The sequence below is a fragment of the Dama dama genome, chromosome 23, assembly GCF_033118175.1.
Source record: "Dama dama isolate Ldn47 chromosome 23, ASM3311817v1, whole genome shotgun sequence".
In the NCBI taxonomy this organism is placed as follows: domain Eukaryota; kingdom Metazoa; phylum Chordata; class Mammalia; order Artiodactyla; family Cervidae; genus Dama; species Dama dama.
Window position 1 is genome coordinate 77,513,017 of NC_083703.1, and position 27,062 is coordinate 77,540,078.

General features: G+C 45.3%; 1 protein-coding gene across 1 annotated transcript in view; it reads right to left on the reverse strand.

Annotated features, from left to right (window-relative positions):
* Nucleotides 1-469: 469 nt before the first annotated feature.
* The window catches only part of B4GALT5 (beta-1,4-galactosyltransferase 5), a 70,648-nt gene continuing 44,055 nt past the window's right edge, over nt 470-27,062 (reverse strand). The window contains exons 2-9 of the mRNA XM_061127461.1: nt 20,562-20,696; nt 11,414-11,527; nt 10,341-10,465; nt 9,149-9,265; nt 8,338-8,525; nt 7,290-7,412; nt 4,545-4,646; nt 470-3,682 (exon numbers count right to left, since the gene is read on the reverse strand). Coding sequence (XP_060983444.1) covers nt 3,535-3,682; nt 4,545-4,646; nt 7,290-7,412; nt 8,338-8,525; nt 9,149-9,265; nt 10,341-10,465; nt 11,414-11,527; nt 20,562-20,696 — 1,052 coding nt within the window. The 3' untranslated portion in view covers nt 470-3,534. The remainder of the gene's footprint in view (nt 3,683-4,544; nt 4,647-7,289; nt 7,413-8,337; nt 8,526-9,148; nt 9,266-10,340; nt 10,466-11,413; nt 11,528-20,561; nt 20,697-27,062) is intronic.

Consider the following 27,062-nt stretch of genomic DNA (forward strand, 5'->3'; position numbering starts at 1 on the left):
AGGAGTGGGTTGCCATTCCCCTCTCCAAGAGATCCTCCTGACCCAGGGATCAAACCCAGGTCTCCCACATTGCAGGCAATTCTTTACCGTCTGAGCCACCAGGGCAGCTCAGGCCTCCAGGGAAGCCCCTTTTTAAATCTTTCGCTATTGTGGTCACTTGGCATGCAGGACATTAGCTCTGCAACCAGGGATTGGGCCTGTGGCCCCTTCAGTGGAAACATGAAATCCTAACCAGGGAATTCCCTTCCTGGGCCAGTTCTTGAATGAAGACCCAAGTGTGGGTGGATTGAACCCAAGGGGGTTCAATGTTTTGGTTACATCAGCAGCGTTCTTCACTCAAGGGGCCTGACTGCAGGGCTCAAGTTGGCAGTATTTCTCTCAGGACCACCTTGAGGTCAGCCCGGCTAAAGCAGAAGCCAAGACTTCAAGAAGCCAAACTGTCCCAGACAAAGAGAGACGACCACTAAGGTTTGGTTCTTGAATATGTATTTTTTACTGAAAAAATCATTCATAAATTAACATACAAAAATGTACAAACACATGAGTAAATAATGTAATGACAAAGGACTATATTTTTGTGAAAAGTGTTTTTTAAAACATCTTTAGATTTCAGTGCAAAAATGTACCCCTGGCACCTCTTAAAACATAAGAGCAAGCTCAAAAAATCGTAGTGATGGAAATAAGCTAGTTCAATGTCATCGTCATTGGTGAGTGGATACCATCAGTCCGTGTGGCTGTCGCTCAGCTACTGGGGTCTGTGGTGGAGCGGCTCTCACGGGAGGCCCTGTGTTGTCAAAATGAATAGCTTTGTGGACACTCCCTCCCCCTCAAAAAAATCAGCGTGAAAGAAAACTTTTCCTTGCACGCTGCAATCAAAAGACAAGGCTGATTTAAGCAGTCGTCCATTTGGTAGCCTTAAGGAATTTCAGCTGCCAAAATATGCGCAAGGTCACATTTGGTTCTTTTTTTAACATGATAATTTCACGCTACCAACAGCACACGGGGCTGGCTGTGATTTTTTTTTTTTGCTTTTACGTTTCCCCACTCAGTTTAGTGGATAAATGATTAACAGTGCACAGTTAAGAGATTTCACACGGATAAAACAAACTCACACATGATTGCAAGATGATTTAAGTCACCCAACTTCCAGCCCTGGAAAGACTTTTCCTTTTGTCCGCAAGCCAGCATTTTCTTTGTCAAATCAGGTGTTGTTAGCTTTCTGCCAGCATTTGTTCTTGATGGCAAATATGCTAATGAAAGGCTTCAAACACGGGCCTTCCCTGACCAATGATCAGTCTGCCCTGGCAAATTCTTCTAAAGGACATCGTAATTTTGTCACACTGAAAGCAGCTCACAGCTCTCAGAGAAAGAACAAGCCAGGCCAGCACAGAGGCCGGGAGGCGCATGGAGGAAGGGGGAAAGAAATTTTTATTGCTTTATGCACCATACGTCAAAGGAAAACCAAGAGAACTTCCGTGTGTCGTGTTCCCTGTGAAGGTCTTTTAAAGCATGAAATGCTCAAAACTCTTTTAAAACATTATGATAACAACTTACCAGCGTGCTCAAGGGCAGGAATCTGCTCTCTCATATGAGCTGGTAAGAGCTTTTCAATGCGATTTCTTTTCTAAATAGCATTCTCGTCTTCGAAAGAACAAAAACACACACACAAAAAAACAAGGCCTGGCCAATCACTCCCACAGCTTGTGGGGATCATACGTCCATGGAACCCACACATGCAAAAACCCCAACCCACGTGTATATACACAAATATAGCCCCTACACACACATCCATGTAAACCATGAAAATTAAGGAAACTGAAGGCAAACAAGGCAATTTAAACAAAAACTATGAAGTACTCCTCAGAAAGTACTCTTTAGTATGGATACATAAATATGTCTCATGGAAAAGGACGGGGAGACCTGGTATTTCTCAGAATTCTGCAGGAGCCAAAGGGGACTATGAGGTGAGGGATTTGGCTCAGGGGGAAACTGAGGCACAAATTCAAATGCAATTTGGAATCTGACTTCAAAAAAGCACATGGGGGTGTGGAAGGAGCACTTGGGCTCCTGTGTCTGTCTGTCCGGCAGCTTTGTTAATCTAATCCCGAAGCTCTGATTTGGTCTAGCCTGGAGCCCAGTTGACCCACAGCACACAAGTATCACCTGCTCCCTGGCTGAGTTCCACATCATTCAGTTGCTCATGATTCAAGGTATTGGGCTGGCCAAGAAGTTCATTTGGGATTTCCCATACGATGGTACAGAATGACCCGAGTGAGCTTTTTGGCCAACCCATTACTAGTTAATAATGTTGACAAAAAAAAAAAAAAATTTTTTTTCCAGAAACCAAAAAGGGGAATATTCAGAGGAATCCATTGAAGCTGGTTGGTAATTTAGGCACAGATTTCAGAAACTGTGGCCACGGTCCACAAGAGCAAGCGAAAGAAAGAGAAAAGAGAGAGAAAGTAGGAAAAACCAACACCCCCCACTCTCTCCTGATGATGAGGAAAGGAGGAGACCCCAAGGTGAGCGATCCAGCCGTGTGCAGTGGGCCCACCTGACGGGCTGGCACTGTACTAACACGGCTTCCTGTTCAGAGCAAGGCTGGGACCCCGGAGGATTGCCCAGCGGGGAAGAGAGAACCAAAGCCAAAGTCAAGAGCAACGCTTTTGGAAAAGGGGACGGGAGGTGAGGCAGAGGAAGTTGGCCACTGGCGATAATGACTGGGCTGTTTCGTTCTGCTGTGACATGCTCTATATCCACTCCCTTCCGCAGTGACAGCAACCGGGGAGATGCTGTCGTTCCCTTTTAGCCGAGTTCCTGTGTCTGCGAAACCAATACAGGATCTGATGTATAAACCCTCGGTTTGAGTTGGAGCCGGCTAGAAAATCAAATTAAAAAAAAAAAAAAAAAAAAAAGGCATTTTACATGGCTTATTTACAATTATACTTCTTCAAGAAGTGATTGTTGCATGTCTATTTCTCTTTCCCAAGCCCTCCCCCTCCACCCTCAATCCCCACCCAAAGCAGGTAATTTAGAAAAAAAGAGAGAGAGAGGGAGAGAGAGAGGGGACACCAGAGATGCAGAAGGATGGTTGTGTGTTTTCTTTTGCTCTTCCTAAAACACAGCTGCCTTGCGGCGGGTCTGCCTCTCCGCTCTGGAGGCCGAGAAGCTGCCCAGGCCGTTCTCGCCGGGGGAGAGGCTCCGGGGCGGTTCCGGTTCCGGTTCCGGTTCCGGCTGCGGAGGCCCGTGGCTGAGACGGGGCGGGAGGCCGGGGAGGAGGGCAGCAGGACAGACGGCGGTCTTGAGAAAAGGGCAGTCCGTTCCCGGCCGCCTCCCTCCACCCCGGCGGGTCCAGACGGGGAAGGCGTTTTTGTGCGTGTGCTCTGTTCACATTTGTTTTTTCCTTGAACCCTGTGATCCTTCCGGAGGCGCTGGGTTTCCTGTTCTCTTCCTCTGTGGAGCGCCCCCCACGAGGCGCGTCGCGGGCTGCTGTCCTGGGGGCGGTGGGGGAAGCCAACGACTGTCCCCTCCCCCTCAGTACTCAGCCACCTGAGCCAGCTCGGGTGTCAAGTTGACGGTAATGTTTTTGTACAAGGCGTCGTACGTGACGTTCGCGAAGTAGTTCAAGTTGTTGAGGCCGTCCACCGCCTGCCGCTCCTTGGACTTCCTCAGCAGCGCGTACCTGTGAGGCAGGGGGCACAGGGGGCGGCTCTGAGCCAGGGGCCGAGCGGCACAGACCGCAGGCGGGGGGCCCTGCGGGGCGGGTCATCAGCCCTGCGGCTCCTCCAGGCCGCGTGCCATTATCAGGACTGGAAACACCTCCCATTTCACATGACCTGCTGGACTTCATGTAATGCGCCTGCCCCTCGGCAGATGAGGAAACCGAGGTTCACAATCCTAACTGGCGCCGGGAAGCGGGAGGCAAGATGTTAAATGGGGGGACGAGAAAGTTCCATCTGTATTCAGTGGCCTTACTCCCCAGGAAAACAGTTCATGGAGTCGGATCGACTGTCGTGAGGACAGTCCTCTCAACAATTAACAAAACCAGCGAGAGCCACCCCTGAGGACCCGGAGGTGCAGGCTATCCACTGGCTCTGCTCAGCCCAATGGAGTTTTTTTTTATTGAAGGTGTGCAGGGTGATAAAGCAGCTGCAGCCACATAAACAGAGGCTCAGGGACACCCTTCCAGAACCGAGCTAGCAGAGAGGGTGCCAGACTCTGTCACATGAGCGTGAGTTACACAGGGACTTTGACCCAAATGGGTTTTTCTCCAACTCCCTGAAGGCTACACCGCAGACAACTACAAAGCTTAAGGTGCAGAAGGAGTGATTTCCTTAAAAGATCTTATGATCACATTTTTCACCAGTAGTATCACTTTGCCCCCAAACACCTGCCTCACACTTAAATGAGTGATAAACAGGAACTCTCAAACAGCTGTCTGAACAGGACCTTGGAACGGGTGAGGAGCAAGCCCAGGGACTGCAGTGCTTGAGGACCCTGGAGATACAGGACTTTCATATGACAAATAAACAAGCTGCACCAACCTTCCAAGAAACTGGACCTCTCCTCGATGGTGATGAGGAATGGACTTGTACTTCCCTGTGTCACCTTCTGGCCGACTCACAGAATAGCCTGCGTTCTGGACTCTGTCCAAGACAAAGAAGATGGGCTTTTGGGTAAAATGATCAAGTCTGACAGGTGAAACCAAACCTATCCCAAGGCTGAGGAATGCCAAACTGAACAACAGTGCTTTTTTTACAGCTATATATTCAAGTCATTTTCCTTCTGGGTAAGTTCATGGTTTTAGAAAAGGAGTCTACAATACAAAAAGTTTTGAAGAAGAAGAGAAATTAAAAATTCCCAAGGTCTGACACGGGGTCTCAGTGACAGGTACAACCATGTGAGTCCCCCTGCAGACAGGTGCAAACATGCCCCCTCTGGGTCAGCTTGTTTGTTGTTTAGTTGCTAAGTCATATCTGACTCGTTTGTGACCCTGTGGACTGTAACCCCCCAGGCTCCTCTGTCCACAGAATTTCCCAGGCAAGTGTACTGGAGTGGGTTGCCATTTCCTTTTCCAGGGGATCTTCCTGACCCAGGGATCGAACCTGTGTCTCTTATGTCTCCTGCACTGGCAGGTGGATTCTTTACCCTCTGAGCCACCTGGGAAGCCCAAAATGGCAGAGTATCTGCATATAACCCACACACATCCTCCAGCAGACCTTAAATCATCTCTAGCGTCAATGCTATGTAAATAGTTGCTTGCAGGGAACAAATCCAAGTTTTGATTTTTGGAACGTTTTGGAATCTCCCCCCCGCCCTCCATCCATAGTTGGTTGAATCCTCAAATTCAGAACCAGCGGCTATGGAGGGCTGACAGGGTGAAGATGTGTTCTCCTTCTCATTTGATAAATACGTATGAAATGCCTACTGTGTGCCTGTAATTGTGTGGGGGTGCTGGGGAAAACCAATCACACATTCCTGGCCTGAGGGACTCCTTGCTGAGCTGGGGAAAGAACAGATGAGCTGGCAGGACAGATGTCCTAGGGGAGCCCAACTAGATTCAGAAACCAGTCAAACCAGTACGGAAAAGCTGCTCATCCTCACTAGGTTCCTAAGAAACCCAAATTAAAAGGATGAGATGCCATTTTTACCTAACAGACTGAGAAAGAATTGTCCAGGAGCTGCTGTGCTGAAATGGGGCACAAATTTCAATGGTCATTTATATCCAAAAGCAGGTGGTGCAGTAAGAAAATTTGTACGCTTATGTACTGTTGGTCACAATACTTTTGCAATCTTTTCTGGAGGAAAATCGGACAATAACTATCAAAATTTTAAAAGTGCATTTACTTCTTGACTCTGCAGTTCTGCAACCAGGAAATTAACCTACAGAAATATTTGCACATGTGAACAAAAGATGCTCAAAATTAAACACCACTGTTCATCAATAGGAGAGGATTAAAAATAAACTGCTGTCTGTCTACACAAGGAAATACCACACAATTATAATAATAATGAAATGGCTCTCTGTATTGACATGATTGGAAGGGGAAAAGGAATGTGTCTGGGCTGTTTATGTATGAATAGAAAGAACTATAAAGAAAGAAACTGCTTGTTCAAATGGCTACTTCCTGGGAAGGAAACAGGGTAACAATGGGGATTAGGACTTACACTCTTTTGTTTACATGCATGCGTGCATGCTAAGTCACTTCAGTTCACTTCACCAATTCTTGGTGACCCTATGGACTGTAGCCCGCTAAGCTCCTCTGTCCATGGAGTGGGTCACCATGCCCTCCTCCAGGGGATCTTCCTGACTCAGGGATCAAACCTGTGTTTCCTTCGACTCCTGCATTGCAGGTGGATTCTTTACCGCTGAGCCACCGGGGAAGCCCACTTATATACTTCTGTATTACTGAATTTTTACCAGCCTCCTCTGAATCCAACTTATACTCTCATTATTATATATAGTTGTTCCTCAGTCTCCAGGTGGGGGGGACTGGTTCCAGCACCCACCTTGCAGTTACTAAAATCGGAGGATGCCCAAGTCCCTTATGTAAAAATGGTGTAGTTGCCGGGCTGCTGTTTGGTTGCTCAGTTGTGTCCAACTCTTTGTGACCCCATGGACTTCAGCCCGTCAGGCTCCTCCTCTGTCTACGGGATTTCCCAGGCGAGAACACTGGAGTGGGTTGCCTTTTCCTTCTCTAGGAGATCTTCCCGACCCAGGGATCAAACCAGCATCTCCTGTGCTGGCAGGCGGATTCTTTACTGCTGAGCCAACAGGGAAGCCCCTACTATTTACTTATTATTTACAAATAGTACAAAAATACTATTTGACACTACTCATACATGAGACTGTTCCTACAGACAAAATATGAGCCTTACCTGATGGCATGGATAAATCTGTGTAAATGTAACTCATATCTGACCTCTGGTTTGGGGAGGTTTCAGTGCAATGGGCTATGTGTGTAAAGTACACATCAGATTTCTAAGATTTAGTAAGAAAAAAATGAATGTAGAATATCTCATTAATATTTTATATTAAAAGAAATTTTATATGGATTGCATGTTGAAATGGTATTATTTTGGATATACTGTGGTAAGTATAATTGTTAAAATATTTTTATTAATATAATAAATTAATTTCACCTTTTTCCTTTTTAAAATCTTTCTAAATGGAGCTACTAGAACATTGAAAATTAAATACATGGCTTAACGCGTCATATTCCCTAGGCAGTGCTGGTCTGGAGAGCCTAAGGGAGTGTTTCTAGTAGACATCAGAAGAAGGGCAATACCTGTTCCACAGGTCATCATCTTCTCCACCCCACCCCCAGAACGCGTTAGGAAAGCCGTTGATCTTCCGAAACTGTTCCACTGTTAAGCCGCTTACTCCACCAAAGAACTCAGTATAAGGAAGCCTAAAAGGAGATGTATGGCATCAATCATCTGTGCATGAAAGGGTGTTCTCTTTTTTCCCCCCAAGAACAGGCCATCTCATGGGAGAACTAAGTCTTAAGTAAAACAATACTCTCTGTGCTACTGCCCCGAACCACCTGAAATGGTTTCCTTGGGCCAAATGCATCAACCTGAGTAACTAATTAAATTTCTTTTCTAATTGATTTTTTTTTTTAATCACAGCTTTATTGAGACAGAACTGACATACCATATAACTTAACCATTTATTTATTGATTGGTTTGGTCTGAGTGTGGCAGGTGGGGTCTTTGATCTTTGTTGAAGTATGTGGGATCTAGTCTCCTGACCAGGGATCAAACCTCGGTCCCCCACATTGGAGGCAAGGAGTCTTAGCCACTGGACCACCAGAGAAGTCCCTAATTTACTTATTTAAGGTGTATAATTCAATGGGTTTTTTTTTTAATATATTCATGGAGATTTGCAACCATGGCCACAATCAGTGTTAATCAATTTCATCACCCCCCCCCCCCCCCCAAGAAGCCTTGTACCCACCATCAGCAGTCAGTCACTCATTTCTCCCTACTCCCCTCAACCCTATGCAACCAGTATTCTTCCTTCCGTCTCTATAGATCTGCCTATTCTGGACATTTCATACAAATGGAATCATATAATACCCAGTCTTTTGTAGCTAGTTTTCTTTCACTGAGCATAACGTTTTCTAGTTCCATCCAGGCTGTCACATCTATCAGTACTTCATTTCTTCTTATTGTGAAATAGCATTCCATCGCATGGATGTAGGCACTGCATTTCGTTTATCCATTCATCAGTAGATTGCGATTTACGTTGAAGCTGATCTGATTTGGCCATCCTTGCATCGTTCATCATCCTTCTAAATTTAACCTCTTTAATTAAAAGGAAATGATACTCACAGATACATATACTTATCCAGTTTAGTTGCAAAGTGCCTTGGCATCTGTCCACATCCATAATAGTTACGATCACTTTCTGGTATGTGATCCACGTCATGAAAAATGAGGCAGTCCCAGTCCAAGTCCTTCATTGCTTCTTGAAAACCCACATTAAAAAGCATGGCTCGATTAAAGGGTTGGGTGCCAACCTAAAAGAAGCAGAACTTTATTTTTAAAAGGACTCTTGAAGAATAATCTTTGCTGCCTCAGCCCTGCCTAAAGGAGAGCTTATTGAGAGAACAGTGGGCCGGAAGGGAGGTGGGTCCTGCCTGGTTCATCACTGACTCACCATCACTTGACCTCTGGCCTCAACTTCCTCAGGAATAAAAAAGGGTGATAAGGATAAACCTAAGCCTCTCTCTCCCAAGGCCATTGGAAGGCAGACAGTGAGCTGTGTAACAGCATTTAGAAGGGTACCCAACTCCCTACACAGAAGGAAGAACCACACGGCCATTTCTACCTGTAGCCCCTTATCTCGCGGGAATTTCCTGGGTCTGAAATGTAAAGACAATACCCAAAGCGGTTCCAGCTAAACCAGCCCACAAGAGGCCTTTGTTCAAGGGTAAACGAAGTTCCCGGCAGCACTCAGACCTGCTGGGACTGAACATCTCCACGGAGGAGCGCAGGACTCCCTCTGCTCCCTGCCCCCCACAGGGCCACTCAATCATGAGTTTTCGATCTTATGGGCTCTTAACCCCAAGGATGGATCAGCTTGAAGCTCTCTCAGCTGTAGTCTCGGAAGAGAAAGAAGAGAGAAGAAAGGGCCACTCACTTGCTCCACCACATAAAACGCAAACCGCAGGCGCTGGCGCTGGAGCATGGGAATGAGGTGTCGGAGCAGGACCGGGAGGTGCTCGTGGCGGTTCCGGAAGGGGACAAGGATGGCCACCTGCAGCGGGTCACAGCGACAGAGGCCGCCCGGTCAGCGAGTCCCCTCGACTGCTCCCGCAGCATTGGGGCCCAGCTCGCCTGGGGGGCTCCGGGGAGCTGACTTACCCTCCACTTCTCTCAGTCGCCCTTTATGTCAATAGTATCTCCTGTTTCTTTATTCTAGCGCAGCTTGTTTTAGAACAATGTGGGTGTGCCTGTCCCGACCACTAGACTAAGAGATTAGGAGGGTAGGTGAGATGTCTTAACACTTCTTTATATCAGAGCAAAGCCTTGTTCTGTGTCTTGTATATTCTCCAGGCAAGAATACTGGAGTGGGTAACCATTCCCTTCTCCAGGGGATCTTCCTGACCCAGGGGTTGTCCCACATTGCAGGTGGATTCTGAGCCACCTAGAAAGCCCTGTATTATCATCACATATACTAAATGAATACTTTTAACTGACATGAAAAAACATTTATTTATATATATATATATATTTAACGCTGGTCATTAAATTGATTTTACATCCCAGTGACGGGGTGGAAACACTACTTTGTTCCAGATCTGTTCTGATCACTGTTGCACTATACAGGGCTGGCATGGAATAAGCACTTTACTAAACACTTGTTGAAAGAATTGACTTAAGTCAGTGTCATAAGCTTGAGCCACACTACTGATGTCTCCTGATTACAGTCATGCAGGAAAAAAAAAATTCTCAGTATCAGGCTAGATAGTTCTGCTTTTTACTCCACTAGATTCATGGCAACAATGCCAAATAAAAGTGCTGAATTTGTGAAGATGGCTTCTGCAAATCTATCAGGAGAGACCCACCCTCCCCCGCTTCCCCCACTGCTTAGCCAATATTCCCGGACGGAAGGAAAAGGGTCCTGGTTCAGTGACCAGAACAATGTGTATGTCTGCGGCTATAGCAGTGTCCTCAGGGAAACCCACTCCTCCAATATGTTCCCATCAGATGCAAATCCTTTGCAGTAAGTGATAAGTAGGGTACAAATTACAAAATGTCAGAGTGAAATCCATGGTGACGGCAACTGCCAGGTAGGCTTCCCAGCACCTGGGGTCTGACCCTACCCCTACCTTCCATCGAGGCACGCAATCCGACGGCTTCCAGTGACCGCCCAGCTTGATGGTTGGGTCTTTAGAGAAGAGTTCATGGATGGCATCCATTCCAATCTCACTCATGTTTATGTCTATCGGGCCCTCTGAACAGAGATGGGGGAAAAAAGATAATAAGAGGCCACGAAATTCCTACGTTCAGGGTTGTAATCTCTGGAGTAGTTCAGTGCTTTTTCAGTGGGTTGTGTTTTTTAACAAGGATGGGGGTCCCTACGTCTGCTTCCCAACCCATTGGGTTTCGGTTCATCCCTATTACTGGGTAAAGCGGCAAACCAAGAAATAAAAAGACTTGGGAGTTCTGCTTCTGCCAAGGATGTAGAAAGAAATGAAGACCAAGGACAACAGCAGCTGAACTTCTCAAAGAGGAAGGAGAAGAGCAGCTGAGCTTGGTAGCATCTCTGTGCGCTCCTGAGGCGGGTGCAGACACGCTGTCCCAATTTACTGGTCATGGCCAAACTCAGAACACACATCATCTTGGACTCAAGTCAAGAAGACAGTCCAAGAAGCCCCAAAGCACAGGAAAGGTGTAACGTACACTGTCCTTGCTTTAGATTACACACATTCTAAGAAGGAAAGGGGAAGGGAAGAGGAAGAAGAAGAGGAAAAAGGAAGAGAAAGAAAACATGCAAGAATCTTTCTTAACCAGCACTTTGTTAAGAAAATAACTTCCCTCATATTAAATGAGTTATACAATCGGTGTGAGATTTATAGTAAAAGACAAAGCTGGTTGCCTACACTTTCTCAAGGATATCTTAACAGACCTCAAGTTACAAAGGAAGTGGAACATGTAAAGCAAAGAGTAAAAAATGTGGTGGAAGATGGCACCAGGAACACAGGCAACCCTGCAGACGGGCTGGAGAGGAGCCAGGACCCGTGTAACCTTCATAGCTCCTATTTCCAAGGGCCAGGAGGCGTTCAAAATCTCTCTATAAGTAGACATATCGAGAGATCAAGAACACTCTTCCTTTTATTTTAATCAAATAGAAGGTCATTGGTTTTAAAAGCAGAGGAAGACAAGCAAGCACTCTACTCACTCATGGAAGGGAGCCTTTCGGGACAGGTATGGTTTGCAAAGTAGGTGAAGTCTTCAGGAAGAAAAGTCGTGGTCTGTAGGAAGGATTCGCTGTGGTTCAAGTCGAGAGGATAATCTAGAGAGGAAAGAAAAGAAAAGGCAGCTCCAATGGGTCTAAGTCATCATCTCTGCAATTCTCAGATACCCCCCAAACAAGGATTTTTCTAAGTCATTATCTTTCCTTGAGGCAGGATGTTGACTTAGCCCTTCAGCTAAAATTTGAATACATCAATAGAAATGTTAATCAGATGATACTATTTCACCAGTGTTTCTATTCTTACTGTTATTATAGCTTTATATGCAGTCAGTTCATAGTCAAACAACCCTATAACATAATTAAAAAACAGAAACCAGCATGCCCTCCCATGTCTTTCTGAAATGAAATGCTCTCACTTCTCTTAGTCAACTACCTTAGTATTTTGGGCTTCCCTGGTGGCTCAGATGGTAAAGAATCTGCCTGCAATGCAAGAGACTTGGGTTCGATCCCTGGGTTGGGAAGATTCCCTGGAGAAGGGATAGGCTACCTCCAGTATCCGTGCCTGGAGGATCCCATGGACAGAGGAGCCTGGCGGGCTACCGTCCATGTGGCTGCAAAGAATCGGACACAACTGAGCAACTAACATGTACATATATGCATACCTTAGTATTTATCTCCATCAGCCTACACAGCCAATCTTTTCTTTTTTTGGGGGGGTGTCCTTTCTTTATTGCGGTATAGTTGCTTTAAAATGTTGTGTTAGTTTCTGCTGTACAGCAAAGTCAACCAGGCATCCGTTCACAAACATCGCCTCTTTTTATTTGGATTTCCTTCCCACTTAGGTTACCACAGAGCATGAGAGTTCCCTGTGCTATACAGTAGGTTCTTAATAGTTATCCATTTTATACATAGTATCAATAGTGTATACTATTGATGTCAATCTCCAATCTCCTAATTCACCCCACACCCACCTTGGTACATATATACTTATTCTCTATGTCTGTGTCTCTATTTCTGCTTTGCAAATAAGATCAGCAGTACCATTCTTTTCTAGATTCCACATATGTGTGTTCCTAATGCACGACACTTGTTTACTTTCTGCCTGACTTCACTTTGTATGACGGTCTCTTGGTCCATCCACATCTCTGCAGATGGCACAGTTTTGTTCCTTTTCATGGTATACAGTTGATCTCAATGCTTCGTTTTTAGGTCTGTTAACTTCTCACTATGGGGGAAGAAGGTTTCGTACCCTTCCTCCCCTGCCCCCACCACAGACATACCCTTCCTATCCTCCAGTAAGTATCCCTACAGTCACACACGCTAATTGTGGTTAGGACAATCTTCAGTATTTTTATGATGATAATTCAATAAACACTCTCTGTTGCTGAGAAATGTGGAAAGGATGATTACGTTTCCTTTCCTGCAAATTGTACCCCCCACCCCGGAGTAACTGTCTTGTTTTCCTGTTTGCTTAGTTTTACGTGGAATGATGACAAGTGGATGTTTTGCCCTTTGCCACTTCACTTCCCCTCGAGACACAGGCATCGGGTCTTCCTCTTGCTAGGAAGGTCCAGCGCCTCCCGACCCACTCCAGTCTGGACGGCTTTTCCTGGGAGCATGATCCACTAGTGCTACTCTGGGATCTCCCTTCATCAGTGGCCAGGGGAGTCCATTCACCTCCCGAGAGTGTCGAACCTCAGTTTTCCTAACTTCAACTTCTTTGTTTTCCCTCGGTAAAGCACATTCTTCCAGTGGCTTCCTAAAAGCGGGGAAACGGAAGTGATTTTGAAACCCTGGATATCTGATTATTTTTATTCTTCCTCACTTGATACATGGGTTTTACAGAATTCTAGGCTGGAGATAAATTTTCCTTTGGAATTGTAAAGGTGCTGTTCCACTTCCTTCTAGAGTCCCCTGGGCCTGTTAAGTCCAAAGTCATTCCAATTCCTGTTCTTTGTAAAAGGTGACAGTAATTTCTTTCTGGAAGTGTGAAGAACTTTCTCTTTGTTCAGGAAATTTGATATTGGTGTGTCTGCTCCACTGTGTTGGCAATGTTGTGGCCTCTAAAGTCTGGGGATTCAAGTCCTGTTCAAGAATTTTTCAGAGGTATCACTGTGGTGATGATTTCCTGCCTTCTGTATTCTGGGCTCTCTTTCTGGAGGACAGAAATATGACTTAGATGTTGGGCCTCCTGGCCTTATAATTTCCTCATCTTTTCTACCTGACTTTCTATCCTGCCATTTCTCTGCTCTACCTTCGGAGAGATTTCCTCAATTGTATCTAGTCCTTTTAATTATCATTTCCTGCTATTACGTTTTTTTAATTTCCAAGTGTCCCTTTAATTTTCCGAATGTTCATCTTTTTCAGTATCTTGTTCCATGTTTACAATCCTTTTCTTCTGACCCTTGAGAACATATGTGATGGTTAAGTTTTCTCCTCCCAGCATATTGTTTCTTCCAATTTGTTACCTGTTTTGATTGCCAGCACAGTGGCGCTTGGCCATATGCTAATATTTAAGAGTGGGGCTCGGAATCACCTAACTGGAAGGGTCTGGATGGAGGTTCTTCACTGGAGGGCGTTCTGGTCAGAGGTTTGGATGGGAAACCTCCAGGGTCAGTATCTTTGGGTCTTTCTTCTTGGTCCGGTCAGGTTCCCCAGAGAAGTCATTCTACTCTCCTGCCAGAATGGTACAGTCTTTGTTACAAGCATCCTGAAACAGGAAGAGGAAAAGCTGGGGGCACCCTGAAAAAAGTCAGGTGCCCCAGCTGACAGGCTCTCTGTTTTACAATCTCTGGCTGGAGGTTATCCAGTCTATAGTACTTTGCCAGGTTGGGGGATGGAATATCGGACTGCTTTTTAAACTGCTTTCAACCCATCTTTATCTTAGTTGCCACCTTTATTTTTATCTCCAGAAATACCTGATATTCTAAACTTCTGAGCTTCTGAGCGATTTTGGGCTATCAACTACGGGGTGGTTGCACATTAGCAGTGAGTTTTCTTGGGTCTGTCAAGTCCTTTATCACTGGTCCATCTGCTTTCCAACTTCCATAATTTTTTGAGGTGGTCTCCTTTCTTGTGCTTCTCATTTTTAAGGGTTTACAGCACTAAACACCCATACATACACACAGTATCTGCTGCTATTTCAGTGACGTTTTAACTTTACTGCAAATGCCTTTTTTCTAGAGGGAGGCATGAAGAGGGTCTTCCAATCTCTTATCTTTTTACAGATAAAGAAAGTGAGGCACCGTATACAGAACTCCTATGAGAGTTGCCTATGCAAGTCTGAGACCTGATTAAACGATGGGTTGATGACCTTGACATCTGTCGCCGTCGTTTAGTTGCTCGGTGTGTCTGACAATTTTGTGACCCCGTGGACTGTAGCCCACCAGGCCCCTCTGTTCATGGGCATTCCCAGGCAAGAATACTGGAGTGGGTTGCCATTTCCTTCTCCAGGAGATCTTCTCAACCCAGGGATTGAACTTGCACCTCCTACATTCTTTACCACTGCGCCACCAGGCAAGTCCCATCTCAGAAGATGAGAGGCCCCAAAATACGTGGTTAGTTTTTATGGGCTTGGTATTTCATGGGCTAATGAGTGGGAGGATTATTGCAACTATCTTCAGGAAGAGGTGGAGGTTTTCAGGAACTGGGTCACCGACCACTTTTCAACCTTTGATGGTCAGCCTCAGAACTGTCATGGTACCTATGGTTTGTCATTCAGCTTGCGGATGTGTTACAATGAACTTCACTGAGGCTCAAAGTCTAGCGGAAGTCGACTCATCCACCATCTTGGACCTAGTTGGTTCTACCCAGTTTATGTCATATTCAACAGCTACGTCATTCTTTTAAAGGCTGTGCCCTGCCCTCCTTCCCTCCTGTTTCACCAGCAGCAAGCAGGAAACAAAAGACCACTTATTTTTTTCTTCTGGCTACTAAATTAATAATGTCATTGTTAAAAAAAAGAAAACCTCAAATATACAAGTTCTAAGTGAAAGTCCATAACCTTGCCCTCCATCTCGAAGAACCCCCCACCCCACCAAACCCTAATTCCATCAATTGTAATTTTCAATTCTTTACGTAAAAATTTAAACAAAATCTACCTTCCCACTAGCAGTAGAAGCCTTTTAAAGTGGAAGAGGCAGAGAAACCTAATTGCTCATGACATGGCAAAGAATCAGACATGACTGAAGCAACTTCGCACGCACGCACGCACACACACCATGGGAAACCTGTGCCTGGTTATCGTGGGGTCTTCCTCCAGCTGCCTGGAAATGGGCGGACTATACTGCCTACTCTCCTCAGGGGTTCCAAACACCAATTTCTTGGTCTTCTAAAGTACAACCCGACTGAATGAGGGAATCGAAAGAAAAGGCCAGCCTGCTGAATTTCTATGGCCATGATTTTACTTTTTAATTTAAATCTAAACCATATTGAACCAGAACATGTTCTTCCAGCAAGGGAGGTAGACAGCAAAGAAGGCAACTGTTTTTACATTTATAACAGAGGACATGCTTCCCACCTGTAGACTCAAACAGCCTACTTGGTCAACTCTGCTTTACATCAGTAGTTCAGCAGTCCTGGCCGAATATTAGAATCATCTAGGAAGCTTTACAAAATACCTGGGCCCAGGCTATACACTAGACTTAGTAAATAAGAACCTCTGGGCGTGAGGAGCAGACATCGGTATTTTGTAAAGCCCCCAGGGAAGTCCAACATGCCCTCAGGTTTCTGTGGCTACTCCAATATGTGGGGGCACTAAAATTCTGCTTTCTCCCTCAAATTACCAAATCCAGCTGAGTAGGGGCTTCAAAGTGCTGACCAACAGATCCAGGAAGAATCACTACTTTCCCTTCCCATCTGCGAAAAGGCCAAACAGCTGCCTCTCTGTTTGAAAAAGTGGGAAAAAAAAATACACATACACACACACTAGAAAGATGTCATCAGGACATCTTTACAAGTACTTGTAATATACAAAGGATCTGCCTTCTTCAGGATTTAGCCCACTAAGAACGACTACCGGCTGGGACAGGACACATTACGACTATAGGTTGACCACCCAAAAACCACAGACAAAGAGGTTAAGAATATCCACCTCCTTGAATACAGTACAAAACATCCTGGCAATGACTTTATCTGTCTACAACAACAGACCTGTTTTGAAGGATGTGGGCAACAGGACATTTTTTTGAGTACGTGACCAGAAGGGGACTCAGGTCATCAGTGTGGGGAGTTGGTGTGTATGTGCACGTGTATACGGAGGGAAGAACTGTCTCTCTGAGTAGAATGGTGCCTGGAAATTTGTATTTAAGAATGACAAATGCCAGGCCACCCCATCACTCACCTCAAACACACAGCTAAAGTGGCTGGCCTGGATGAACCCAGAGAATTCTCTCCTGATGCCAAAAGTCTCTTGAGCATCTCTCTCAACCACTCAGAGTACACTGTGCCAGACTCGCAATCTCACATACCAGCGGCTTTCGGGGACAACAAGGTTCTCCACGTCATTGCATGCATACTCAGTCGTTTTAGTCATGCCCAACTTTTTGCGACCCCATGGACTGTAGCCCACCAGGCTCCTCTGTCTGTGAAATTCTCCAGGCAAGAATACTGGGGCAGTGGCCACTCCCTCCTCCAGGGGATGTTCCCAACCCAGGGAAAAAATCCGGGTCTCCTGCATTGCAGGCAGGTTCTTTACCCACTAAGCCACCAGGGAAGCCCTTATTTCAGGCTATTTCCAGGTCATGGTCCTGATCTCTTAAGGTATGTTCTTTTTAGGCAGAAGCCTTGTTTGCTTTCAAGGGTGAAGATAGCCGGCATTACTTCAACGATACACTAAGCTTTTCAGCCACACTTGGCCTCCTGAAGATCTCTAAACGTGGATGTGTTCAACAGCACTTTTTTCAGGGTGGGTCAACACAGTTCACGAACTATCTTAGCCAGGCTACTCTCACCAAGCTCCTGGCGAGAGTGGCTGGGTCAGCAGTGATGGTCATCTGGCTATCTCAGCAACTTTAGGTCCCAAACGCTCTCTCTGACTGTGCTAGGCAGAAAACTACTTTGAAATGAATTTAAAAAAAGAGTTGGCTTTTACTGGATAACCTCCAATGAAATGATGTTTCCTCTTCAACACTTAGTCACCAAGTGCCAATAACACAGAAGCGAATCAAGATGGTAATCTCAGGTCTAGGTTACAACACATAAAGGTGGGTTTCCTTGTTAAATCTACCCACTCGTGCACTCAAAAATCATTTAGTCTGTGCCTCCTATGTGCGAGGCAGGTACCAGGCACGGAGGTCCAAAGATAACACAGGCAAGGAGGGCGCTGCTGGGGTCCAGAGGTCAGCAAGTGCCAAGCCCGCCACAGTGCAGAGTCCGAGTGTGCTCTGATCCCTTTGCCCCTAAAATGGGGACACGGCAGTTATCTTCCTGAGCTCTCGTGAGGAGCCCATGGATAATGCAAACAAAGTGTGAACCCCATCATGAGCAGGTTCCCAACGACAAAGACTTACAATTTACAAGAAAAAGAGACATGTTAAATTCAAAATGGATGATTAACCAGTTTGACCCAAGTGATGCTGGGAAGAATTATTTTAGTGGGTGATAATTTGAAGATAAACACATGCGAATTCAAATAATAATGGGTCCCTGGATAAGCCTTCCAAGAGGCTCGCTCACTCTCCGCTCAGCTTCTAGGATGACGACCCCTCAGGGAATTAACGTGAGCTTGTGTTGCAAGACTGGCATTGGCAGGGGGACAGAGACCTGCTAACACACCCTCTAACTTTGAGAGAAAACAGACCAGCACGTCAATGGCCCAGCGAGAAGCCCCAGCATGCTCTGCCCTTGGAAGCCTGAATACTCGGACGGGGTAAAGGTCAGGACGGTGTACATGCTTCGTTATCCAGAGTGACACAGAGGGAAAGAGCTTTGAATGGCCTCATCCTTCAGTCAAAAAAGTCATCACACAACCAGAAGCAGGTTTGGGGCAGGATTTAGGGAAAGTCACATGACCAAACCATGCCAACACTCGCAAGATCAATTACACGTACATGTAAAAAATGGAAGTAAAATCCTGCCTACCCAACGGAACCACACCCAAGTCAAGTGAGACGATGCGTGTGGGATCCTTTTCAAATTGAGTGCCATAAATGATGAACTGTACTCACCTTTCTCCTTGACTTCAGGAGCTACAGTGACTCCTCTTCCAGGCATGGGGCAAGCCTCAGGCCATTTGTCCTGTCAGGCCACAATGTGGCTGCAAAGGTCTGAAAAGTTGATGGCAAGCTCTTTGCAAACTTTTAAGAAGAAAGGAGGGCTTCCCAGGTGGTTGTTAGTGGTAAAGAATCCACCTGCCAATGTAGGAGACCTAAGAACCACAGGTTGGATCCCTCAGTTGGGAAGACCCCCTGGAGGAGGGCATGGCAACCCACTCCAGTATCCTTGCCTGGAGAATCCCCATGGACAGAGGAGCCTGGTGGGCTAGAGTCCATGGGGTCGCAAAGAGTCAGACATATCTGAAGCGACTTAGTATGCATGCAAGAAGAAAGCAAGTATCGAAGCTTCTCAGTTTGCTAACTGCAGTGCTTGGTTACTGCTAAACTGGTCAGCGGGGCAGACTGATACATTAGGACATGGTCAGTTCTTCTCAGGATTTAACTTCCCTTTCAGAGGTAGTGCTTCCTCTTGAGATCCCAACACCACAAAAGAATTCTCATTTGCAACATTTGCAAAGCAATTTCACATTCAGCAGTGAGTTCCGGATAATCTTACAACTTACTAGAGAGGAACAAAGGGTTGAGTTGGAGGAAAGTGTTTTTAAAAACGTATGTATTTTATAATTCTAGGCTTGAGTGAGATCAGTGAGAAGCCACAGGGAAAGCACACTAGTCCTCAGCTAAAGAAATAAGAGGTAAATCATGAATTCGAAGTAAACTGAAATTTCAAAATCCGTTTTCTAAATAAAAACCATCCCTGGCTGGAGACTGTAAATGATTCACGACAGACCCATTTAACCATCTGCAAATACTTCCTCTGTTCAAATTTTGGAAGAGTTAAAAAGACAGACATAAAAAAAGACAGCTTTCTCTCAAAAAGAACTTGCTATGTATAGTCTTCTGTAAAAAATAGCTAAAGTCAAACCCACAATTCAGGATCAAGTTCTAACAATACAATGTTAGGCAAGCCATCTAACCTTGGTGCTCTTTTTCTCTCGTTACATAATTAGCGCTTAAAAGATAATAAAAGCTACAGGACCAAGTTCCAAAAACTGAGGCGGAAATGTTCAGTCTGGGGTCCATCACTGCTGCTAAGTTGAATAATCTGAAGAGCCTTCTTCAAAGCTAAATGAGTCTGACCACCAAACACGGGCATGCAACTGGCATTCAACCACTGGGTGAAAATCACACCTGACTGAGGAAGGCAAACTAGGTGATCCGTTCTATTTCTCTTCCTGAAGTCGCTTTTGTAATCTGTGGAAACTGTCCCAGACTGCCTGATGATTACGAAATGGAAGTTTATTACGTTTCAACTAAAGCATTTAGACACAACAAGGTGAACCAGGCCTACTGGGCTGGCCAAGCTCAAGCAGCATCTGACGGAAGGGACGAGATGGTGCAATTCTTCCTGTGTGGCCGCCAGGACCAGATTAGCTTTGAAAGCACTGTGGGCCCACCACCACCACATGGAACGCAGAAAACAAAACTAACGAACCGCAGAGTGTTAACCCATAAAATAAGTGCAGGTCAAGTCCAACCAGCCTATATTTTCCTCACTGTATGGATGTATTTTTTGAAATCAAATTATTTTCAAAATGTTTTTGGTGCTCCTGCCTTTCTGGTGTCCTAAAGATACATGCTTAATCTGCCTACTTAGGGCAACTACACAAAAAGGGGGCTCTTGAAAGATACTCTTCATGAATTCAAAGTGGAATCAACCGGTCACCCTGAACATACTGTCCACAGGACAAATAAGGATTCCTTTGGCAAGAGCTTCTGTTGATGACAACCTAAGATTCAGTCAAACCTTTCCTCCTCCACAATGCACGTTTTTTCCATCGAAGAGAATTATTCGAAGCACATCTCCCTCTTCTGGGAGGAGACATTCTGAGCAGACCCCCTCTTTACTAAAAATGTACCTGAGTCATTCACACTGCTATTTCTCTTGGCATAGGCGCTCCGAACCACCTGCTCGTAAACCTGCGCGCCGATGGTTCTCATGTTGTCCCGGATGAGGATGCCCTGGGCCTGCATCATGAAGAGGTAGGTGTTCACTGCAGAAACAGAAGGGGACGGAAAAGGGGTTAATTCAGAAGCAGTCAGCAACAGAAAACACAAAAAATCCACATTCCTCTGAGTTTCTTTCCTTTTTTCCCCCTTTTCTTTTTGAAAAGTCTTTAGGCGCTAAGATTCTACAAGGCCATAACTTCTCTCTTCCATACTGGGTTCTAAGTTTTCAGGACACTGATCTTCCTTGGGTAGCTAGTAGGACTGAGGGGAATATCTATCCATATTTGACAGCTTTAAAAAATTATATTCTACCTGATCTTCAAATACCCAAGCAATATTCTAGCCCTGATATGGTCAGAGAGAATTTTTGGATCAATTAAAACATTTTGAAAAAGATCTCTGCTCTTTTAAAATTCACATTCTCAGACTCAGTGGTTATCCTCAGAGAAAGGAGACCACCAACTGCCCTGCCTTCTGGAATCACCTAGATGTAGGTCTGGTCCTGGCTATCTTTTAAAAGGGGTAATGAAGGTTCCAGCTACCTTTTTTTTTTTTTTGGTACTATTTGGAGAGAGAGAAGAAGATAATGAAATGCGAGCAGTCCTCACTATCCATCCGCCTAAGCCCCGAAGTTCAGAGCAATGGAAAAGGAGCAACTGGCTTGATCCGGGTGTCAATTAAAACAGATTCTCTTCACTATACATACAAACATCCAACCATTATGTTGTGTACCTGAAACTAAAATAATGTTATATGCAAGTTATAGCTCAATAAAAACAAAGCAAAACAAACAAAAAAATATACTCAACAGATTAACTGCCCAATCACCATCATCTTTGGAAAGTGATCTCCCCTCGGGTTTTCCTGAAGTCTCTCTACAGCATGAAATTAGCCTATCTCTAGTATAATTCCTGTCAGAGAAGGCAATGGCAACCCACTCCAGTGTTCTTGCCTGGAGAATCCCAGGGACGGGGGAGCCTGGTGGGCTGCCGTCTGTGGGGTTGCAGAGTCGGACACGACTGAAGTGACTTAGCAGCAGCAGCAGTATAATTCCTGTACTCCGGATGCGATCTCAAATGCTACATATTTGAAAGAAACTGTCAGGTTTACAAACAGCTTCTTCACCAGCCATTCTAATTTACTCACGTTTCCCTCACCAGTCACTGGGAGAGGGGCTGTCTGAGGGGACAGCACATTTCTAGGTCTGGACTCTGGTGTGTGCTCTGGATCGGCTGAACACTTGGCTGACCTCCAACCAGGCTCCAGGCAAGTACGCAACAGACAGCCCCAGCCTCTCCTCCAGACTCAATCCACACAGCCTCGGGCGGTCCTGGCTCTTCGGCAAGACACATTTTGTGGACACTGTCTCATTATTATCACAGTGTCCTGCACATAATGGGCAGTAAATAAGGACTAAATGGATGAAGCTTAGAAGTCAATTTATTTCCAGCTACTGTGTTTGGTGCTTGTGCTGGCGATGGGGGGTGGGGACAGGGACAGGTCAACTGGCACAAGGCTTAATGGGGGAACCCCAGGTGGTCCTCGTTAACTGGGGACATAGAAGCTTTCAGATCTTCTCTAAGGTAAACCCAGAGCGGTCAAATAATTAACAAAAGAAGTCAATATTCAGAAATGAGGGGGCAGTTTCAGATTAGGCCTGGCAGTGACCGGAAGACAACTCTTGGCGTGGCCAGAGAGATCAGATACAGGGTTAACTCTCTATAGCATAATAAAGTTACCGGGGTGGTGGGGGGAGAGGAACAGCTTCAAGTCCTTAAAGAAAGTATAATGTTGTGAAGCCTCGGAAAACAAGAGCAGCATCTCACTTTCTATTTACAACAGAGAGCAGCTTGCCTGGTCACAGTAGGCAGGCAGTTAAACCTAAGATTTAAACTTCATCCAACATCGTATTTCTCACGTGGTTCTGCAGTATTTTTTTTTTAAATCACTTAGGCTATATATTATGTATATCATATATATTACACTAAATCTTCCTTCCATCCCCAGCATACTATTAAACCAGCTGTCTTCAATAATATAAAGACAAATATTTATTGAACACTGTGTGTAAAGCTGTCAAGCACTGCAAAAAATACACACTACCTTTTTTCCCCCAAATTTCATCTTCTCTGAGCTTTTTATCCTTTCCACTGTGAAGGACACTGTTGTTAGCCCCTCTTTAAAAAAACTCTAGACCTATGACTGATCCATGTTGATGTATGGCAGAAACCAATACAATATCATAATTATCCTTCAATTAAAAATAAATAAATGAGAGAAAAAAAACTCTCTCCCTTTCTTAGTTCTGTAGGATTCCCCGAGGGCTGTTCGCAAACACTTCCCTGCCTATCGCCTGGAGAGCTCGTTCCTACACCCACCTTGTGACCCTAATTCACAAAGTCTGAGTGGCGCCCATGAACCTGCACTTGGAACAAGCTCACAGGTGACACCAGCGTGGCTGGGCAGGAGCACGTTTCCAGAAGCACCCCTTCAGGGAACTTCAGCTACGTAATCAGTAATAGTGAGTAACACATATATTGAGCACTTAATTCTTTATCTCACTTAATCCTCATAACCTAAGAGGCAAGTAATACCATCCAACTCAGGGCTGCCTTCTAGGCTTTGGTTTCTCCACCTTGCTTCTCCCAGGTCACAGGGATGGATCTGAACCAGGCGCTCTAAGCTCTAACTGCTAAGCTTAAGAACTTGCTCATCCGTGTTCTAGCCACCAGTTCTTCAGAGATTTCACACCCACACGACTTAAACGATTGCTCTTAAGAAGATGGCGCTCAAGTCTTTATCTCCTACACAAAGCTGCCGGGCAGGTCTTTCGTAATTACAGATGTACAGATATATCCTCCTCAAAAGCCTTCTGCATCTCTGGCCTTCGTGCCTGGGCTTCTGCTCTCCCTGCTGCCCTGCGAATCTCATTAATCCTTCAAACCCCAGTGCAGATACTTCTCCAGTCTTCCCCTTCTAGGATTTCTGTGGTATTCAAAAATGTGCCTTTTGTTTATATTTTGTCTTAGTTTGCTAACAACTGTCTCATGTGTTCGTCTTGTCGTTCAATTAACAAATTACACAAACCACATATTATTAATGCTTTTGTAAACTCTCCACAGGAATTAGCAGAAGACTGAGAGAAGGAAAAAAAAAGCCCGAGGAAGCAAATTTTTGCCAAAGAAAATAATCACAGACTCATAGACACAGGGTTGGATGGGATTTTAAAGAACACTTTTTTCAATACCTCCTCAGACATCGCCACCCAAAAACTGTGCCTTCCAAGAATGCAGAGTCAGTCTGTACAGTAGAGCCGTCTTCAGAAAAAAAAAACCTCTACTTTGGATTGGGTCCAAAATGTTTTCCAGTCACTTTTAAGCACCTGTTCTCATTCTGCCCCCTGACGGAAGAGTCAACTTCCTTTCCTACCCTTCAGATACTGGAAGAGACATTGTCAACCAATCTCACACCCACCCCGCCTAACCTGCAACCTCATGCTAAACAGCCCCCGCTTCCTCCGTTAACCGCCCCACCCCCTCTTCCTGGAATCACCATGACTTCAGTCACTGTCCTGGGCTGCTCTGGATTTCAGCCCAGGAGTCCACACTTGACAAAGAGTGTGGCCCATGCCGACAGAGGGCCAGGTGCAGTCTGATGGACCCAGAGCCATCTGTTACCAAAGCGCTGTCAACTCTTGCCTCCTCTTGGAAATGCAAATACGCAACAGCTCAGGGCCAAAGAAATCCTACAACAGAGATGCTGAATTACCTAATCCACCATTGCCCAGAGCAGCCCCCTTGCCCTTTGATACATGCAAAAACAACGTTTACCACAAATTCAGGCTTACTTGTAGCTTTTTTACACTTTCATGAGAAATGGAAATTACTGTCCTGCCCCCGATTCTAGATTGAGGGATCTCCCGTGATCATAACTCAGATGAGAGATAAGCCCCTTTCAGGTTTACATGATCGGAAATTTCCATCCAGGTGCCCACGGAGGCAGCCTTGGGCCATGGCTTTAACTGGAGAGCTTCCGGGAGCAGAGCAGTGGGCATCCTAATGGAAAGGCATCCTCTCCTCCCTCCATCAGGATTCCAGGCAGCCTCCACATCCTTAGGAGTCGGGGAACACCGTTTTCACTTGAACACACAGGTTAATAAATGACTCGGACTCATAAAAAATTCCTCACTAGATAATGAAATCTGACATTTTGGCTTAAAAGCAAGATAAATTGACACAATGAACCCAAGAGGAATTGACACAATTAGAGGAGTCTATATACTTAAAGAGCTCATAATTTTAACCTAAACATGTGTATCCTTAAAGTGTGTTACATCTGGCTGGGTAAGGTAAACAGAATTAAGAAAGCCTTTTCTTGACTACCCTTTAAAATCTGTGTCTCAGTGCCAACAACCAACACATGTGTGTATGCACACCCCCCAGTCCTTTCTGGCTTTACTCTTTTATTTAACACATTTAAGACACCTTTTCTTAATCTGTCCTGTTACTGCCCTCTAGAACGTGAGCTGGGTGAGGGCAGGACCTATGCCCCCCGTGGCTGGAACAGTGTGTCTGGAACACAGAAGAGGATGCACAGTAAGTACCTGAATACATGAATATCTAAGTTAGGACAACGAACAATGGAGCCTTCTGAACTCAGCTGTGCATGGATATGGGGTTTCAAGCTTTTCTCTTGTATTAGCGCCCTACTCTGCTATGAAAGGAACTCAAAATGTTTTGAGCTAACCAGCTTCATTTGCACGAACGTGTTCATGAAAAGTTCAGCAATTTCTTTGTACCAACCAAGCAGAGCTGCCAAACAGATCACATTTTCCCTAAAAACGTTCTCTGGTTCTCGCTCCTGGCAGCTCTAAGCTGGTAAAGAATTCGCCTGCAATGCAGGAGACCTGGGTTCGATCCCTGGGTTGGGAAGATCCCCTGGAGAAGGGAACGGCTACCCACTCCAGTATTCTGGCCTGGGGAAAAGTCCATGGACTGTGTAGCGAAGAGTCAGACACGACGGAGAGACTTTCACTTACTCTTGGTCCCCACTAAGTTGCTTGGTTTTGTAATGGTCCTTAACATACTGTACAAATTTATTCAAAACCTTGTGCCACATTATTTGTAACAGGAAGACATCAGAAAAAAACTAAATGTCCACCCAAAGTAGATCGAAAGGAGACTGCTTGAATTACTGTACATTCACATGGATGGAGTACCGTGAGGCTAATACCAAAGAATGAGGAACCAGTCAAAACAGCTCCCAACTGGAAAAGAGCCCAGAAGTTCACCTACAATAGAACAGATTAAAAATGTGTAGCCTATTGGAATACTACACAGCCACTAGAAGAGATCAACTACAACTATATGCAACCGCACGGATGAGTCTCTCATGCAACACATGTAATTCTATGTGCACAGGGCCTGAAAGAGGCGTGACTAATCTGGAGTGTCAGAAGCCTGGGAAGAGGTATGTAGGGCAGGGGTGTGTGTGTGGAGGAGGGGAGTTGGGAGGGGGCTTCTGGTCGCCTTTTATTTCCTGACCTGGATACTGGTTTCATAGGTACACTCCTTTTGGAAAAAGTCATCAAGCTGTTCATTTATTTGTGCACAATTTAAAATGTATGCTATACTTTGATACATTTACAAAAAAAAAAAAAAAAAAAAAGGACTGAGGAAAGCCTATGAGCTAATTTCTAGAATATACTGTTACCTAGAAAAGAGCAAAGAGCGTGTACATGTGTGTGTGCACATGCGTGCACATGCATGTACATATTATGCTGATAAGGTGAAATTTTATGCACACACATATTTTTATAGGAAGAAACAGATGAAAGGCAAACCAGGTAAACATTTATTATACACCTGCTATGTGCCAGGAACTGCCCTCTACTATGTGAAAAGAATGATAGTTATAAATAAGACGCAGTCCTTGCCAGACAAGGAAACTGCAACCGGTGCTGTCTGTAAGGGAGCCCAGGAGAGGAGCGGTAACTCTCAGTGTGAGTGAGGGTGGCGGGGTGGCAGAAAAGACTCCCAAGGACAGGTGACCTCCAGGAGATGGTTTAGAAATAAGAACGCTGACACAGGGAAGGGAGGGGCACGCGGGAGAAGAGACGTCTGAGGCGCTAAAAGCAGTCGGGTATGGCAGGAATGAAGGGTGTGTGTGGCGAAAACGGGACGCTGGGGTGGGCGGGGGTAGGAAAGCAGAGGGGAGCGGATCACAAAGGGCTTTATGTGCTCTACTTAGGGGCCTGACATTGAAGAAATAGTCCAGGATCAGATTTCAGGTGAGCCAACTAGTAGGAATCAGTCAAAACAAGTGAATACACACTCCCTGCTCAAATTCATGGCTCTGGATAAAAGACTGAGCTTCTCAGTAGCCAGATCTCTCAGTCCCCTAACAGGAGG